The sequence below is a fragment of the Necator americanus genome, chromosome II (genome assembly GCF_031761385.1).
Source record: "Necator americanus strain Aroian chromosome II, whole genome shotgun sequence".
Lineage (NCBI taxonomy): Eukaryota > Metazoa > Nematoda > Chromadorea > Rhabditida > Ancylostomatidae > Necator > Necator americanus.
This window is the reverse complement of record NC_087372.1, coordinates 16861374-16876738: the sequence shown is the minus strand read 5'-3', so window position 1 is coordinate 16876738 and position 15365 is coordinate 16861374. Positions and strand designations below refer to the sequence as shown.

At 41.5% G+C, this 15365-nt stretch overlaps 3 protein-coding genes across 4 annotated transcripts; 1 reads left to right on the top strand and 2 right to left on the bottom strand.

The window, feature by feature from the left end:
- Positions 1–31: 31 nt before the first annotated feature.
- RB195_018136 (uncharacterized protein) lies at positions 32–1458 on the bottom strand (the record flags this gene model as incomplete). Its single annotated transcript, XM_064185434.1, has 3 exons — positions 32–158; positions 1033–1156; positions 1344–1458. The coding sequence occupies 3 exons, from the start codon at positions 1456–1458 to the stop codon at positions 32–34; spliced, it is 366 nt and encodes a 121-aa protein (XP_064041315.1).
- Positions 812–2305, top strand: RB195_018135 (uncharacterized protein; the record flags this gene model as incomplete). 2 transcript variants are annotated; one of them, XM_064185433.1, is made up of 3 exons in its annotated part: positions 812–868; positions 950–1110; positions 1419–2085. In XM_064185433.1, 3 exons carry the CDS (start codon positions 812–814, stop codon positions 2083–2085), a joined length of 885 nt encoding a protein of 294 aa, XP_064041314.1. The 2 variants fall into 2 exon arrangements, with proteins under 2 accessions (XP_064041314.1, XP_064041313.1); XM_064185432.1 differs by lacking the exons at positions 812–868; positions 950–1110 and having other exon boundaries at positions 2060–2305.
- A 4598-nt stretch (positions 2306–6903) lies between these two features.
- Positions 6904–14630, bottom strand: RB195_018134 (uncharacterized protein; the record flags this gene model as incomplete). Its single annotated transcript, XM_064185431.1, has 5 exons — positions 6904–6935; positions 7042–7189; positions 7640–7734; positions 14398–14473; positions 14541–14630. 5 exons carry the CDS (start codon positions 14628–14630, stop codon positions 6904–6906), a joined length of 441 nt encoding a protein of 146 aa, XP_064041312.1.
- Positions 14631–15365: the final 735 nt, after the last annotated feature.

Genomic DNA, 15365 nt, shown 5'->3' with positions numbered 1-15365 from the left:
GAAGAGTCTGTTGCTTGTGGACTTTTGAATACTAATGTGCTTGTTTATTTGAAGTAGACTGTAAACATAGGTACGAAATGTGCAACCGAGGCTCCGACACGTTCACTTTGGCGGCTTGTGAAGTCATTAGTTCATCCAAACTAGGCTCCTTGAAAGGCCTAGATTCCATGAGAATCTGTATTACGGGAAAGGAAACTAAGAGAACTTAAGTGTCGACTTAACCGTAAATTCTTGCTGAAGCTGATGATGCGCAGTATTGCGTGATACCACTAGGAGAGATTTATAGGAGTGATTGCTTACTATCTTGAAAATCGTTTAGAAGCGGAGTGGAGAAGGAGGGCAATTGGTGAAATACACGACAGCTATGACTAAGCTTGAATCTAATGCAAAGTTTGCGATTCGACCTTGAGGGTAGATTTTGAAGTTATGCCATTTCATGAGTGGTGTTGCAAAAAGGAATGGGTTGAAGAGATTAGGTGAAAAGGATAGTTGGCGTTCCATCTATCGTTGAAAGTTGTAGAGAAGAACTTGAATTAAAATACTGAAGGCATCAAAGTTGAAGGTTTGCTGCATTTATTCTACCCGTATTCAAACGGTAAAAGTTGTGTTCGTAAGAAAAGTTGAAAAGATACTCTATTAGGAGGTATAGCCCAACAAACCACGGATCTCCTTCACTAGAGGGATCACAGCCGGTTAGTGACGAGGCTACGTGGCGCGTCCCCAGGTGGCATGTGGGGGACTAATCGCGGACCAAAAGCGATCTTATTCCTGAGACGAAGGTGGACTCAGGAGACATACTGTTGTGCCATGAATGACTGATAACATCCTTGTAACCCGCACGTCGGTCCCTCCAAAAAACTGCATTCAGGTGACTGCGAATTACAAGGGAGGCGGTTTGAAGTCGCTGACCGTTTGACTCTGATCGCGAAGCTACGTGTCGCGTCTCCAGGTGGCGGATAAGAGGCTGACCGCGGACCAAAATCGACCTTGTACCTGCCCTGAGACGCAGGTGGATTCAGGGGATGGACTCACTCTTTCTGCTCTGCCAGGGCCGCTTTATAATACCACCGTCCAGGTCCGGCCAAAAGCCTGCAATCAAGTGACTGGGAGGTGAAAGGGAGGCGCTTTGAAGTCGCCTCCAGCAAATAAGCTCCACCTGTTCACTCCGGAGAACGGAACGCAACGTTTTCTCGAAAACTCAAAGGACTAGATGTCCGCAGCCTGCCCATGGGTTTTAAAATTATATGCATCTCTCGGTGGTAATAAAGAGTCTCCTGATTGCAGAGGAAAGCGTGGTACGGTAGCGCCTAGAAGGACAGGATTGCAGGAGTCATCTAACTTACCGAAACGGAAAAGGACTAGGATGACCATATGAACGCAAAACGCCCGCCCGCTTGCATCGGATGCGGCCATTGAAGGTTCAATAATGCAAGCCAGGAAGCTTGGGTACGACTTCATCGGACTAACCTTGATGAGACGACCCAGCCACTAAACGCCGTATTTGAAACTGGTGAAGAACTGTTCTTAGGAACATGCGACAGTAGAGAAGTTGGTGTATTCGTCAATACGAGTGTGGGAAAGAAAAGGAAACTGACTCTTTCGAACCACCTACCGACCCGAATCGGACGTTTACGAACAACTTTGGCTATCTTCTTCGTTTATGCTCCAACATCAAGCTACGAAGGAGTGAAAGCTTTCTATATGGACCTAGAAAAATCCTACGCAGATGACCATACCTTCTACAAGTTCATTGTTGGTGATTTTGACGCCAAGATTGCCGCCAGAAAAACGCCTGAGGAACTTCACATCGAGACCCACGGCATACAATGGAATGAAGAGGGGGAAAAACCTTCCGAGTTTATCATGACGACTAAGACCATCCATGGGAACTCGCAATTCCAGGATCCCCTACGTCGGACGTGGGAGTCACCCGATGGAGGGTACCATTCCGTCTACCCAAAGAGAAGAGGAAGCCGCGAAGTTCAGAGAACCAAGTCCCACAACTGTCAACAACTGGGATCTTTTAGCTTCTTTTGTCGGCTTTTGAGAAGATACCGTCATGGACGACATCGACGGCGAATATGAACGGTTTGTAGAACATCATCATGACTGTAAGAGGAAAGCGAAGAGTTTCAAAACCACCAAAAAACTCCTGTCTCCGGAAATAGCAGAGCTGATACGTAAACGTGGAGCTACCCGAGGCGTAGGCATTCAGGGACTCACGCCCGAGCTGGCAAGGCTTTGCAGAGAGGCGATAAAAGAAGACCCGAAAGGGAGAAGAGAAGAAGAGTTGCCTGAAGTGTAGAGGCTAGAAAGAGCATCCTCTACGCCCGTCGAGAACTCGCGATATGAAGGACGAGAATGAGTGCTCTCTAAACCCCAAATGGAATAACCATAGCACCGAGGAGAATGAAGAAACTCTGCCACTACTAGTACCCTGACCTCTTTGACAGTCATGTTTGCTTGCTTACTCATTATGTGAGGGAAGATGGACATGTCATTCAAGAGGTGCTCCCGTCCGAAGTGCGAAATGTTGTCATACTGTCGGTATGAAATTGTACAGCACCCGGTCCCGGCACATAATAACAGCTGAACATCTGAAGAATCTTCCCGCGTCTGACCAAAACCCTGGCGAGACTCTTTTACGTTACTTGTCGGAATGCAATTTTCCCAAGCAGTGGAGACCAGCGAGGTCGTGTTGTTGTATAAAAAGGGACATCCACATGACATCGGCAACTATTGCCCAATCTGCTTATTAACCGTCATCTACAAGCTCTTTATATGAATAGTCCTTACCAGGACCGAAAAGGTGTTTGATGAAGGACAGCAACCAGGGTTTTGAAAGGGATTCTGATTGACCACATTCACAACGTTTCGAAATTCATCAAGGTATCGCAGTAGTGCAATATGTCGCTATATCTCACCTTTTTCGACTTGAAAGCATCACTCCTCGAATCTGGCGTAGTACAGATTTTCGAATGAAATGAATTGCCCATCTGGCGTTCGAATGGATTTTCGACGAATCGCACGCGGGGGCGGGGCGCAAGGGCGGCGCGTTGGAATGGAGGACGTCATAAGAAACGATGTTCCGGAGCCTGTTTACAGTGATGCAGGGAGAGGTGAGCGGAACGTGAGGTGATGCCTATAAACAAGGCCTTCGACTCAGTTGAGGCGGGAGCAGTCACGGAGGCGTTTCACAACCAGGGTGTTTCTACTCAGTACATGAAGGTACTTCGAGAGTTCTGCTGTAACTTCACGATCAGAATTTCGCCATTCTACAACGATATCACCATTGACGTGAAGAGGGGTCCGTCAGGGTGATTCAGTTTCACTCAAAATTTTCCCACCAACCCTCGAGAACGGAATCAGAAGGCTGTAATGGGACGACATGGAGTAAAGGTTGATGGTCGACAGCTACACTATTTACACTTGGCTGACGACACCATTCTGATAACATTTAGCATCAGGGGAGCAGAACAAATGCAGAACCAATTCGACGAAACATGTGGATACATCGTTCTTCAGCTGGTCATGCAAAAGACGATGTTCATATGTAACGGATGGGTCTCGGATGCCCCTTTCACGTTCGACGGCACGAAAATACTCGAATGCTCCAGCTGTGTATATCTAGGTGGGGAAGTTAACATGATAAACGACCTGAGTTGGGAGGAGAGTAGGAGGAAACGAGGGGCTGGGGGAGAGCGTATAAGAGCATCGAGGGTGTGGTGAAGAAAACTAGAAACACTCAGCTCCGTGCTCACTTTTTCAACACCACAGTACTTCTTGCTCGACCTATGTTTCCGAATCCTGAACACTTCGAAAGCAGGAAGAAAATACTATCTTTGTCATTGAACACTCAATTGAAAGACTTATAACAGGCGTATCTTTACGCAAGTTAAGAAAGGTATTCGATGTTCACTTCTACGTCGCTGATCGAAGATCAGAGACGCTGCCGCATATGCCACTTAAAAGTAAAAATAGCTCGAGTGGACACGTGATGCGTTTTAATTAACGACAATTATTGGACCTGAGCCGTGAGCGACTGGGTTCCTCGCGGTGTTAAGCACAGCATAGGAAGACCACTGACTCGATGGTGAGACATTTTCACAAAATTCTTGAAAGGAAAAATTCGATGCTCTTCGTGTCTCACGCGAAAGGAGATACAATTGAGCGACTATGACACGCGATCGCCCGCTCGACGAGTTCGAAAAAAAACGGGAGTCAAGGTTAAGCACACTAAAGAACCTCTCTTTTCTAATGAAGAAGAAAGGGATATTTTGATACTTCTGGCCAGGAACGTTATGAGAGAGTGAACAGTGTAAGAGCAGCCCTGTTCGGCGGAAAGTCTCGCCTTCGGCGCTCTAGAAATGTCGGTGCATTTTTGTGAACGAAACCTTGATAACTGGATAGAAAAAGTACACTAAAAACATCTGTGTCTTCACAAAATAATTTAGTCGGGTCAAAAGGACCTTTAGATCCTTTAGGTTTCGTGACTGGGTGTGCTCGTAGCTGCGGTGGAGCATAGCGACTTTTGTCAATGGAGACCATCACTGGCATCACTCATTGCTACATTACGAGAAGATTTAATGACATTAACGATTGATTTAACGGTTCCACCTCCATCCAAACCGCTGATACCATCACGCTGCTTCATGCGCAGCTGCTTACGCAAGTGCACCGAGCTTTGACCCAGCTGTACCACAGTGACGCTACATTGATTGACGTTATTTATTTGTAAATCATCTTAGGTTTTTCCAACGTTATTTTACGTTGCTCCGGTGTTATTGGCACGGAAATAGCGGATTCCTTTGACAAGAAGTGTCTCTTGACCGAATTTCGTATATGTATGTCCTTGTCTTTCATCTCTTTAATGCTGGGCTCTGATTCAAGTGTATACTTTGTTGCGACAATTGAAGCACTTGAAATTATAAATCTGCGATGTTGAAGGGTCCTTGAAACTGGAGAAAATTGAGGAAGTCAAAGAAGTGCGGTAAAAAAAACGGTGGTATAGATATAGCTGGTGCCGATTGGTCGCGAAACACAGAGCATACACAGTTCCTCATCGTTTTGCTTCGCCTTTTTGTTTTCCTCAGATTCCTATGATATGTGTAACCAAAGAAGCAAGGATATATAAATTCGCCATTTTCGATTTTTTTTCAATTCGAGCTCCTTTTTTCTACTCCTTTTTTCCTTTCTGCACCATATTTTGCGATTGACACTGAACTGCCTGCTACAAGCACCATCAGATCTTCTTTCACTACCTCACTCCACACCCATTATCTGTCTTTGCTTTTTCAAAATTTTACCTGAGTGTATGTTCGGTACACGTTTGAAAGCTATCTGCTGACCTCTTTATAACGGGATCGAGGGGGTGGAGACGATGAGATTGATATTTGTTTTATTTCTGGGCGGAGCTGTAGTCCATAGGCAGCAGCTGGTTTCAGTTCAAGGCTGAAGACATGTTACATCTTTGCGCGGTTTGAGGAAAGAATTAGTATCGTCGTTGTACCTGAGGATCATCCAGATACCAGATACTCTTCGTTCTTCGCATCGTTACATTCTACTTCGAGTGATGCCAACACTTGGTTGGAACTTCTGCAGTGATTCTCTCTCTCCCTTAAGCGAATTATTTTGACGCCAAAGTACATTGAAAGAGGATGCGAAATTTAAGAAAATTTACTGTACATATGCGCTCTGAACACTGCTATATTTTGATTAACCTTGACCGTCGCAGTTCGTTGATCAACAGAGATGAAGGCCGACGTTTCCATAAACAATGTTTTTTTTTATGATTCGCTTTCTAATCCGTGGTTTTAGGATTCTGAAATCCTGCAAATAACACGCAAAAGTGAAATTCCAATATAATTTTTGGACGTCCTATTTCCTGTGGAGGATCAGAATGACTGCGAGTCTCCTTTGCGTGTGTCATTAGTGATTGTGGGAGGAGTCTAGAAGTCCAATGTGCTCGTCCGTTCAGCAGTGGTATAGAGATACTCCTTCCAAGTTGCTAGGAATACATCATGGACAGCGATTTATTAACGTCGTTAAAGGATGATGAACAACTTTTCATGCAAGTGTCTTCCCGGGCCCAATTTCTTCGTTTTTGTAGTCCATTTGTGTTCGAGTGCACTTCATCTGATTACATAAACTTCTTCTCATTCTCATGGTAAAAAAAAACTGTGGGGAAACGGTCGGATCCTCCCGTTCTCCAGTATGAGTAGACATACGCGCGTTGCAGAATTTCATTCTGGATTCTTCATCTTTCATCTTCATATTAATCTTTGGACGTGGTGGAACTCTATCGTTTCTGATATGCATCTATCTTAGCATTAAAAGAACTTAGCAGTAGTATTAACGGAACATAAGACAGACTGCGGTTCTGAAGTGACGTACACAAGGATGTTTATTGTCAGAACGCGAAATTCTAATAACTGTCGATATTGTTGATCTTATTGGTCTAGAAACAGTGGAAACGAAAAGCTAGTGTTTTTTAAGTGCACGGATCACATTTTTTACATATGCCAGCAAACTTCCGCACTTTCTGAGGTAATCTATGATTTTCTAAGATAGTCTCTAATCTAGGATGATTCTCTTTTGGCTTGATATTCAGGTATTTTTTAGCACACTTTTTTTTGAAGGACAGTGTTAAAAGCGCGAGAAGCAGGCGACGCCTGCATTTTGCGTGGTAAAAATTAATACACTTAACACAGGCTATTCGAAAATCGTTTGGAACTGCGATCTCTGGGTGAGGAATGCAAGCATGCCACGTTCTGTAAATCCGTTTTACAAGTTTATCGAACCTCTTTCCATTTTTCAGAAAACACGTGAGCACACTGAATGAAGATCGACGAGAAGCCGAAGATATGGTCATGACTGTTAAGTTCTGGTCTTCTTCAGTGAATTTTAGGACCGTCCTTTGATTATCATGATGAATTCTGCAAAGTGTTCAGTTAGATAATCGTAACTATTACTTGATAGTTAGCAAATATACCAGCTTGGCTATCACATACCATCTCTCCAGCAATAATGGTTTATTCTTACCATGAAAATTAATCATCCCGTCATGGTCTACATCTCCTTCTTTTATCATTTCTCGAGCAGCGTCTTCGCTAAGCGTTTCGCCAAGAGAGAGCATTACTGATTTCAGGTCCTGAGTTGATATTAAGCCATCTCCATCCTTGTCGAACACCTTAGAAATGAAATATTTAGGACTAGTCAATAAAATAATGCCAATATTACTCTGAACATAGATGATTAATTTTGCGGTAAGTCTTCAAAACTGACCACATGTTGGAAGGGCTGACTTTCATACTTTCACACGTTAAAAAATGGGTTTTCGGTGGATTTAATTTTCACCTTCCTTTGGTCGAAAAAGACCTTTATTCGCCTGACGTTGCAGCCTTTTCGCCGTCTTCCGAGGCCTTGATGGAAGTTCATCGGAATGATCTACGTTAATTCCATCAAGGGCCAACCTACTCTGGGTCAGTGTTGAGGAAAGAAGTATGCCGAGGTTTTAAGACACGAGAACATTTGAACAGTTCATTTCAGTGCCAGATCCTCAAGGAGGCTGCCAAGCTTATTCTGAATCCCAATTTTTTGATATACCAAATGAATTCAAAATTATAAGAGTCAGTCATACCCCAAATACTTCTCTGAGTTCACGTTCCTCACGCGGACTGAGCAACTGCTTCCGTAGGGCTTGAAGGAATTCGTCAATTTCGATGCAACCATTACCTGAAAATACAAATTAAAGCTGGGGGATAAACAACTTTTTTTTGTAGAAAATAACGATTTCAAGCAGAAGTTCTAGTGCCGAACAACAACCATTTTGCCAAGAAAGTATGACTGGGATGTCACCGTAAGCAATTTTTTTTTGGTTCTAGTTGTAAAAGTTTTTTCCCAGGTGCGAACGGATCTGACAATCTACTGCTTAGATGTCGAGCATCACGGCTTTGCGACCCTTATGAAAGAAAAGATATCTTCACAGCACTTGGTAGCGGAGGAAATATTTTGCCTTTGCCAATAACGACTCCGAGCACATGTTCAAACAAACATGTTTACAAAACAGTGCTGGACCTGAACTCTTTGCACCGCATGTAACACGGTTTAGTGAAAACACTATCCTCAATAGGTCGAATTTTGAAAATTGGGTCCATTACAGACTTGGAACACTAAAACGAAAATTAAAACAGCGGTTCTGGATCCTTTTCAGTCCACTCATAAGTTACTCAGCTCCGCCCTATAAAATCTGTGAAAAGAGATATCCCCTCATTTTCGGTTTTCGCTTCTAAACTTCTGTAAGAGAAATGTTCCTGCCCTTTCAGTTTTACCGTTTGTCTAACTTTTTTCGTTAAAAACCTAGCAAAAGAAGAAAAAAAATCTAGTTTTACTTGGAACCAACTAAGTTTACATTTGAACATCAAAGTTGGAAATATAATTGTTTTTTGATTCAAAATCCTCTAGGTTTTCTTTTTTTTTTTTTTTGGGGGGGGGGGGAGGGGGAAATGCTTAGCTCTATATTTCGTCAATTTTTCAGAGGCTAATTTTGGTGAATTTCCTGTTAATAGCTGACTATTTTCTCGCAAACAACACCTTTTATTTCGTGCCTACTTCGAATTTTGAGGGTGCAACATACGGTTGCCGGCGCTCAAAAGACTAGGCTTTTCTTTTATCCATCGTTGTTGCAAAGCACAGATGTAAGCACTTTCAGGTTGTAATTAGTTCGAATGTATCCATTCTAGGATACGACGAAATTTCGCAAAAGTCGACGACCAGGAACGATCGACATTAGTAGTTTAAAAATTATTTTTTTACACATTTTGCAAGGAAACTACTTGTCGTAGAATGGCCTTGTTTCTTGATTTTCTACCTCAGTAACATTTTCTGTTTTTTTTTTGCAGCTGAAGTTACATCTTCGGTATTTTGCATTTCTTACTCAGATTTTTTGGCACTTCGTAAATCGATAACAAATTACGTTTGCCATCTACCTGAACAATATAATAGAGAGCAGTCTTTGTCCTATGGATTGTTCCCATTTTTTCTATAATATACCTCAGCTGTGTTCTCTTGGAACCTGCAAAAAGATGAGAACTTTTCATGAGTTTTTGCAAAAAGCTTTTTTTTGCGATTTATCGGAACTTTGTTCAAATATCAAGTGGGTTTGTTTTTTCAGGAGTTCGGTCTATTAAATAATGTTGAAAAAAGTTCTACATCACTTAAATTTTCATCACATACTCCTTCAGCCTCTAGGGACCGTTATTGTCATCTAGGCACACCGACCCACCAGATGCCTAAGGCCACACATCGAGCTACTGCTGTGTTGCCACATTGATTACCTAATTTGAAAAGAATAGAAAAACTACAGAGAAAAATGTTATACCTGCAGAGAAATATTCTTCAGATCATGTTTCTTTTATTTCTTTTTTCTATTATTTTTACTATTTTTGTTTTATTTGCATTCTTCGCCCTTCGAAATTGAAGCAAAATCATCAAGCCATATAAATAATTATGTTTAAACGAATTTTTTGTTAGAATGGAACGAACAGATGACGTAAAAAAAAAACGAAGAAACACTGAAGTACAAATCTGAATAGAACTACCAACATATGGATTTGGAATTGAATCAGTGATCAGCAGGTTAGCAAGACAGAGCCCCACTTTCATTATCAGCATCTTCAATTTCAAAGGGTTCAAGGATTTTTAAGACCTTCTAAGAATAAAAGACTATCTTAAAGAATCTCGTTAAAAAAATGTTATGTTAAAAAACATTCTCCTCTGTAGTTATTCTATTCTTTTCAAACATAGTAATGCGATAACACGCCGTTGCTGGATGTATGGCCTAAGGTATCTGGTGGGTCTGCGTGCCCAGATGAAAATAACCTTCCCTAGACGCTGAAGTGTGATAGAAATTGGAATGATTTAGAATTTTTCGAAATCAATTCTTCAATACATCTCTTCCTCCTGAAAAACAACATATCCACTTGACATTGGAAGAGGTTTCCGATAAATCGTTGAAAAAGAGTTATTTGTAAAATGAAAAGTTTTTCATCTTTGCAGGTTCAAAACCGGCACCAGTTGAGACGTATTGCGAAAAAAAATCGGAACAATCCATGACACAAAGAGTGTTCTGTATTGTGTTGTACCGAAAGGTGACAAACCTAATTTGTTAGTGAAATCCTGTTGAGCTAGAAAATCAAGATACAAGGGCATCTTACAACAAATAGTTTTCTTGTAGATTTTGTAACATAAGTTTTAGGCTGCTAATGTCGGTCGTTCCTGAAGTCCAAACATGCTACTTTAGTCTGTTTTTCAACATCTTCAAAATTGGGATATTACAGATGTGAGAGATATCAAATTGTTCCCAATAGTACGCAGATTACGAATATGTAACTATCATTTTACTTATCGAAAAATATATTTACGTCAAAGATCATATATCCGTGGGAAAATCATATATCATATATCTTATATCAATTGTCTCAGACTCAGCCGGGCTAATATGTAGCCGCAGGTACGCCTTTCAGAAAGTGTTCTAGTGTTAGATGTTAAGAGTTGTATTCATAACCAATCGATAGATACACGTCTTTTTCGTCTTCTATCGAGGATTTAGAGATTGTACTATATGTTGAGTCATTCTTTCAAAAAACATGAAAAAGATCAGAAATGATGTGTTTCTTGTTTTCTCGAGAAATGGCTTCTCCGAACAAAGCCAACAACGCTGACAAAAAAAAAACCTATTTTAGATAAAAGAAAAGTCAAGATAAACAATAAGAAAAAGGAATAATGTGTTTTGGAACGCTCTTTTAATTGTTGGAAAATAACCTTTTTTCCTCCATCGGGATCCTCATCTCTAATAACGTTTTTTGCCGTATTAATCAAGTTATCAATAAAGTAAAACTTCTATTCATATGCTTCAAAAGTGCATATGTTAGCGATCATGTGACCCTTGAATGAACGGTGGGGTATTGTGTGTACTTCGAGAACTTTGCAAAAAAGTTCCTCTGCTTTAAAATGCTATAGCCATAAAATGAGTTCCGGCTGGTCCCGCGGCGTCGAATTGGTGCGCCAGCGCCAGATATGCATAAAGGGGGTGACGGGTGGAAATGGTGCCCAATAACTTCGTGTGCATGTCGCAGAAAATAAATCGTACCATCGCAGCCGTTTCATAGCCGTGGCCACTGGGCGCGTCGCTTTTCACCTTTATGACTCCACCGCGTTTCTATTTCCATCTTGCTTCGCCTCAAGTTGGTAGCATGCCTTCCTCAGAAAGTGGAAAATGAATGAAAACGGCTGCCTCAATAGTAGCGAACAGTTTACATGATCTGACGTGGAACGTTATCTTTATCAGTAGGGTGATGTCTTTCAAGTCATTTTATGCCAAAATATCATTCTTTGAAAACTGTTGGGAAGAAACAAGAGGAAGAACTCATATTTCGAGTAATGCTTTTAAATTTTGTCGTCCAGTCGCCACGGCTTTGAACCAGCTGCGGTCATCTATCTTTTGCGTCTTGCACACGCACCATTTCGACGCCGGTGGACTCGTCTTATACCATTTTATAGCTTTCTGGCGCCGGCACACCAATCTGACGCCAGTGGACCCGTCGCAACCCCCTTCTAGAGGTGTCTGGCAGCGACACACCAATCCGACGCCGGTGGACCCGTCGCACCCTCCTTTTTGAGTTTCGTGACTGACACACACACGCGTGACAGAATAAGTCCGTTATTATATAGCATGATAACTATCATTTCTTTGAAGGCAGCATACACTCAAAATAAAAGTATCGGCGACCTGTTCACTACTTCCGTACACTTTTTTGTGTTATTTGGTGGTATGATGTATATCTGGAAATAAACGCGCGGAGGAGTCATAAGGGTGGAAGTTACGCGCCGACTGGCCACGACTACGAGACGTCTGCAATGTCCCATTTACCTTTAGCGACATGCACACGAAGTTATTGGGCACCATTTCGACCCGTTACCCCCTTTATGCATATCTGGCGCCGGCGCACCAATTCGACGCCGCGGGACCCGCCGGAACTGTCTCATACACATACACACACATACACACAAACATACACACATGCACACATACACATACACACGTACACACGTAAAGAACCGTATCACCCCATTTCGTAGCTATCCAATGCCGGCACACAAATTCGACGCCGGTGGACCCGTCGCACACCCCTTTTCGAATTTCGTGACTGACATACACATGCGTGACAGAATGAGCCCGTTATTATATAGCATGATAACTATCATTTCGTTGAAGGCAGCATACACCTAAAATAAAAGTATCAGCGACCTGTTCACTACTTCCATACTCTTTTTCTCTGTTATTTTGTAGTATGATGTATATCTGACATATATTTTGAAAAAGATAGATATTTGCGGCTGCAGCTCTGGTTAGTGGCTAAGAAAATTGAGAAAAGAGATAGAAACCTGGAAAAAAATAATTGAAGGAAGAGACAGTAATGAAGAAATGTAGTGGTGGTCATAGTGGAAAACAGTCAGAGGAAGGTATGAATGATAAAGGGTCTGGTGGTAATCAAGACGCTTGGGATGCGCCATCACGTTCACTTCAATTCAGAATCGTTTGAGGTTCACGAACGTTTAACTTTTGCCTGTACAATGCAGTGACTAGCCGATGTGTCACAAACAAACACACACAAACAAACACACACACACACACACACACACACACACACACACACACACACACACACACACACACACACACACACACACACACACACACACACACACACACACACACACACGTGATAGAATAAGCCCGTTATTGTATATCATGATAGCGCCCCGCTAGCTTATATTTCCTTTCTTCGGCTTTTCGACCATCTCTACTTAGCACGACAAAAAGTGTTGTTCTTGTCTGCTTGATGTTGTAGTCTGTTAGCCTAACAGTGATGACCTGAGTCCAGTGTGAGTTGGAACCATCTTCTGCTCCAACGTGATATCCCTCTGCTGCTAACCTCAAACCGAAAGTTTGTTTGGATTGAGAATCCGTTGAAAAGGACAACACCAGAGAAGTGTGTAGGGACTATGACTAAGAGTACTATTTTGATTTCTTAGTTCTACTATTTTCTGTTTTTCCATATCACTAAAATATGGCGTCGAGGACAAAACAGAGCATTTGCGACGCTCTTTTCACTTCCTTTTATCGACGAAGCCGCCATTGCCAGAGCGCTGCTGTGATTTGTGCTATGTGTTAAGTGCATCCAAAGGATGTCATGAGAAACTTTAGGAAGACCAAAAAGAATTGTTAGAAAGGTAAGAAAAAAACCAAAACAAAATTAGACGTTATGAAAAAGTGTGGGGCGTCAAAACAACCTCTGAGTGATGCATGGAAAAAGCAGGGAACGTTTGGAGAAATAAGAGTGGAGAGCATACTTTTGGAATAACTGATGGCAATTTTTTTGTTTAAAAAACTGAGGAGAGTGAGCTTTCTCTCATCCGACGACAATTTCTCGTTATATGTGTACTGTTTTCAAGGTCGAGCCATAAAAAAGCGGTATTTAAAAGCGTGGCCCCTCCTCCATGCAGAGCACAAATCATTTCCAGCAACGTTATCGTCTGGATTATATTTTTAAAAAGTGCTGTTGAAAGTATGCTTTTGTCCATTTTACACCACATTTTAATCACCTAGAAGACGGGTACATATTATTAAAATTTTAAATTTATAACACTGCACTGGCCTGTGATTAGTTTAGTGTAGCGGTTAAAGGGTCCGCCTGCACGATCGATCGGAGGTTCGAGTCTTCCCTAGTGCTCACCAAGCCTTTTATCCCTCCGGGGTCGATAAATTGGTACCAGACTTGTCTGGGAGGATAAAAGCACTGACTTGACACATCGGCTGGTCACCGCAAGTCATTGTATAGGCCACTTACACGTTCGTAAATCTCAAACGATTCTGAATTAAAGTGAACGTGAGGGGTGCTTCCCAAGCGGATTGATTTACGCCAGACACTTTATCCTTTATCCGCTTTAACACTGCACTCTGACAAATGAATTTTGTTAACCATATGATAGAGCAAGGAATACTCTATCACACGGTTTACGAAATTTTGCACATACTTTTTAATTTTATGTGATTTTTTTAATTCTGAATAAAATAGCAGCGAATTACTTTTCAACCCAGTAGTCCTTCTGAAATCATTAAGACCGAATGCAGTTCTGTAGAATAAATGATCTTGGTAATTTTTTCTATTCGTTTGGGTTTACATGTGGTTTTTAAGTTCAAAACGAACATAAACAGTACAAATATTATCTTCATGGAAACTTATGCCGCTCATTAATCGCTTGATTTAGTGCGGGATTTTCTTCTTAATTTATAAACTCTAAAAGAGAATAACTATAGAACACTTCTAGAATTACCATCGGTATCCGCTTGACTGATGATTGCATCGATTTTCGAGTTTGAAGGTTTCTCTCCGAGTTGTAGAAGGGCGAGCTGGAAGAGGTCCTTTTTAAACACTTATTCTTCTGAAGCTCGGGCGAGTGCTGGATAAGATGTGCACCTCTAGCTCTTCCTTTGTGATTTTCCCATCGCCATTCTTATCAAACTCCTTGAACATTTCTCGAAGCTCCGATTCCCGAATACACTCCATTATAGTAGACTGCAGTAGGTATGTGGCAGGTACTATTTGACGTATTTGATAATGACGAGGAATTGATTACCTGCAATACAATCCGGTTACTCTTGGTTTCCGTTTTCACAATGACGTTGAGGATATCATGATTACCTCATTCGTAAGCAATGTAAGTTTTGAAAATGGTCTGTTACTTTTTCTATGTATTCAATGATTCTGTACGTAAAAGATAGTATGAAATATGTGCTGTATAAGCAAAATAGAAAAAAAAAACTTCTCACTAATTTCATTCAGGAATAAGGGAACAGTTAGGTCCTTTAATCCAATTACTTGCCAGATTCAAAGGACTGGATATGGTAACTAGGTGAAAGTAGAGAGAAAGAGTGTCATAATCATTCACGAGATTGTAAGAAAGTCAAGGCATCAATACTTACCGGACCATCCTTGATTCATGAAACTTTCATTTATTTTCCAAGACAAATAACTTTATGACTGGTCATTTGTTCACAGTTAGAGCTTTACTTCGTTGCTAATTCATATCCTGGCAGTTTTTTTTTTGCTCACGGCTCTTAAAGGATGGAAGACGCACGATCGGAAACAAAATGTATGTAGATTTCACACTCAGAGTTGTCACTGCGATCGAGCAGAATTTTCATTTAGCTTCGTAAAGACGGCGAACGCCGTCGCTCAGAATTCCAATCGTAGTTTGGTTTTCAACTTTGATGAAATCTTAACAACCTGACAACCTTGTGC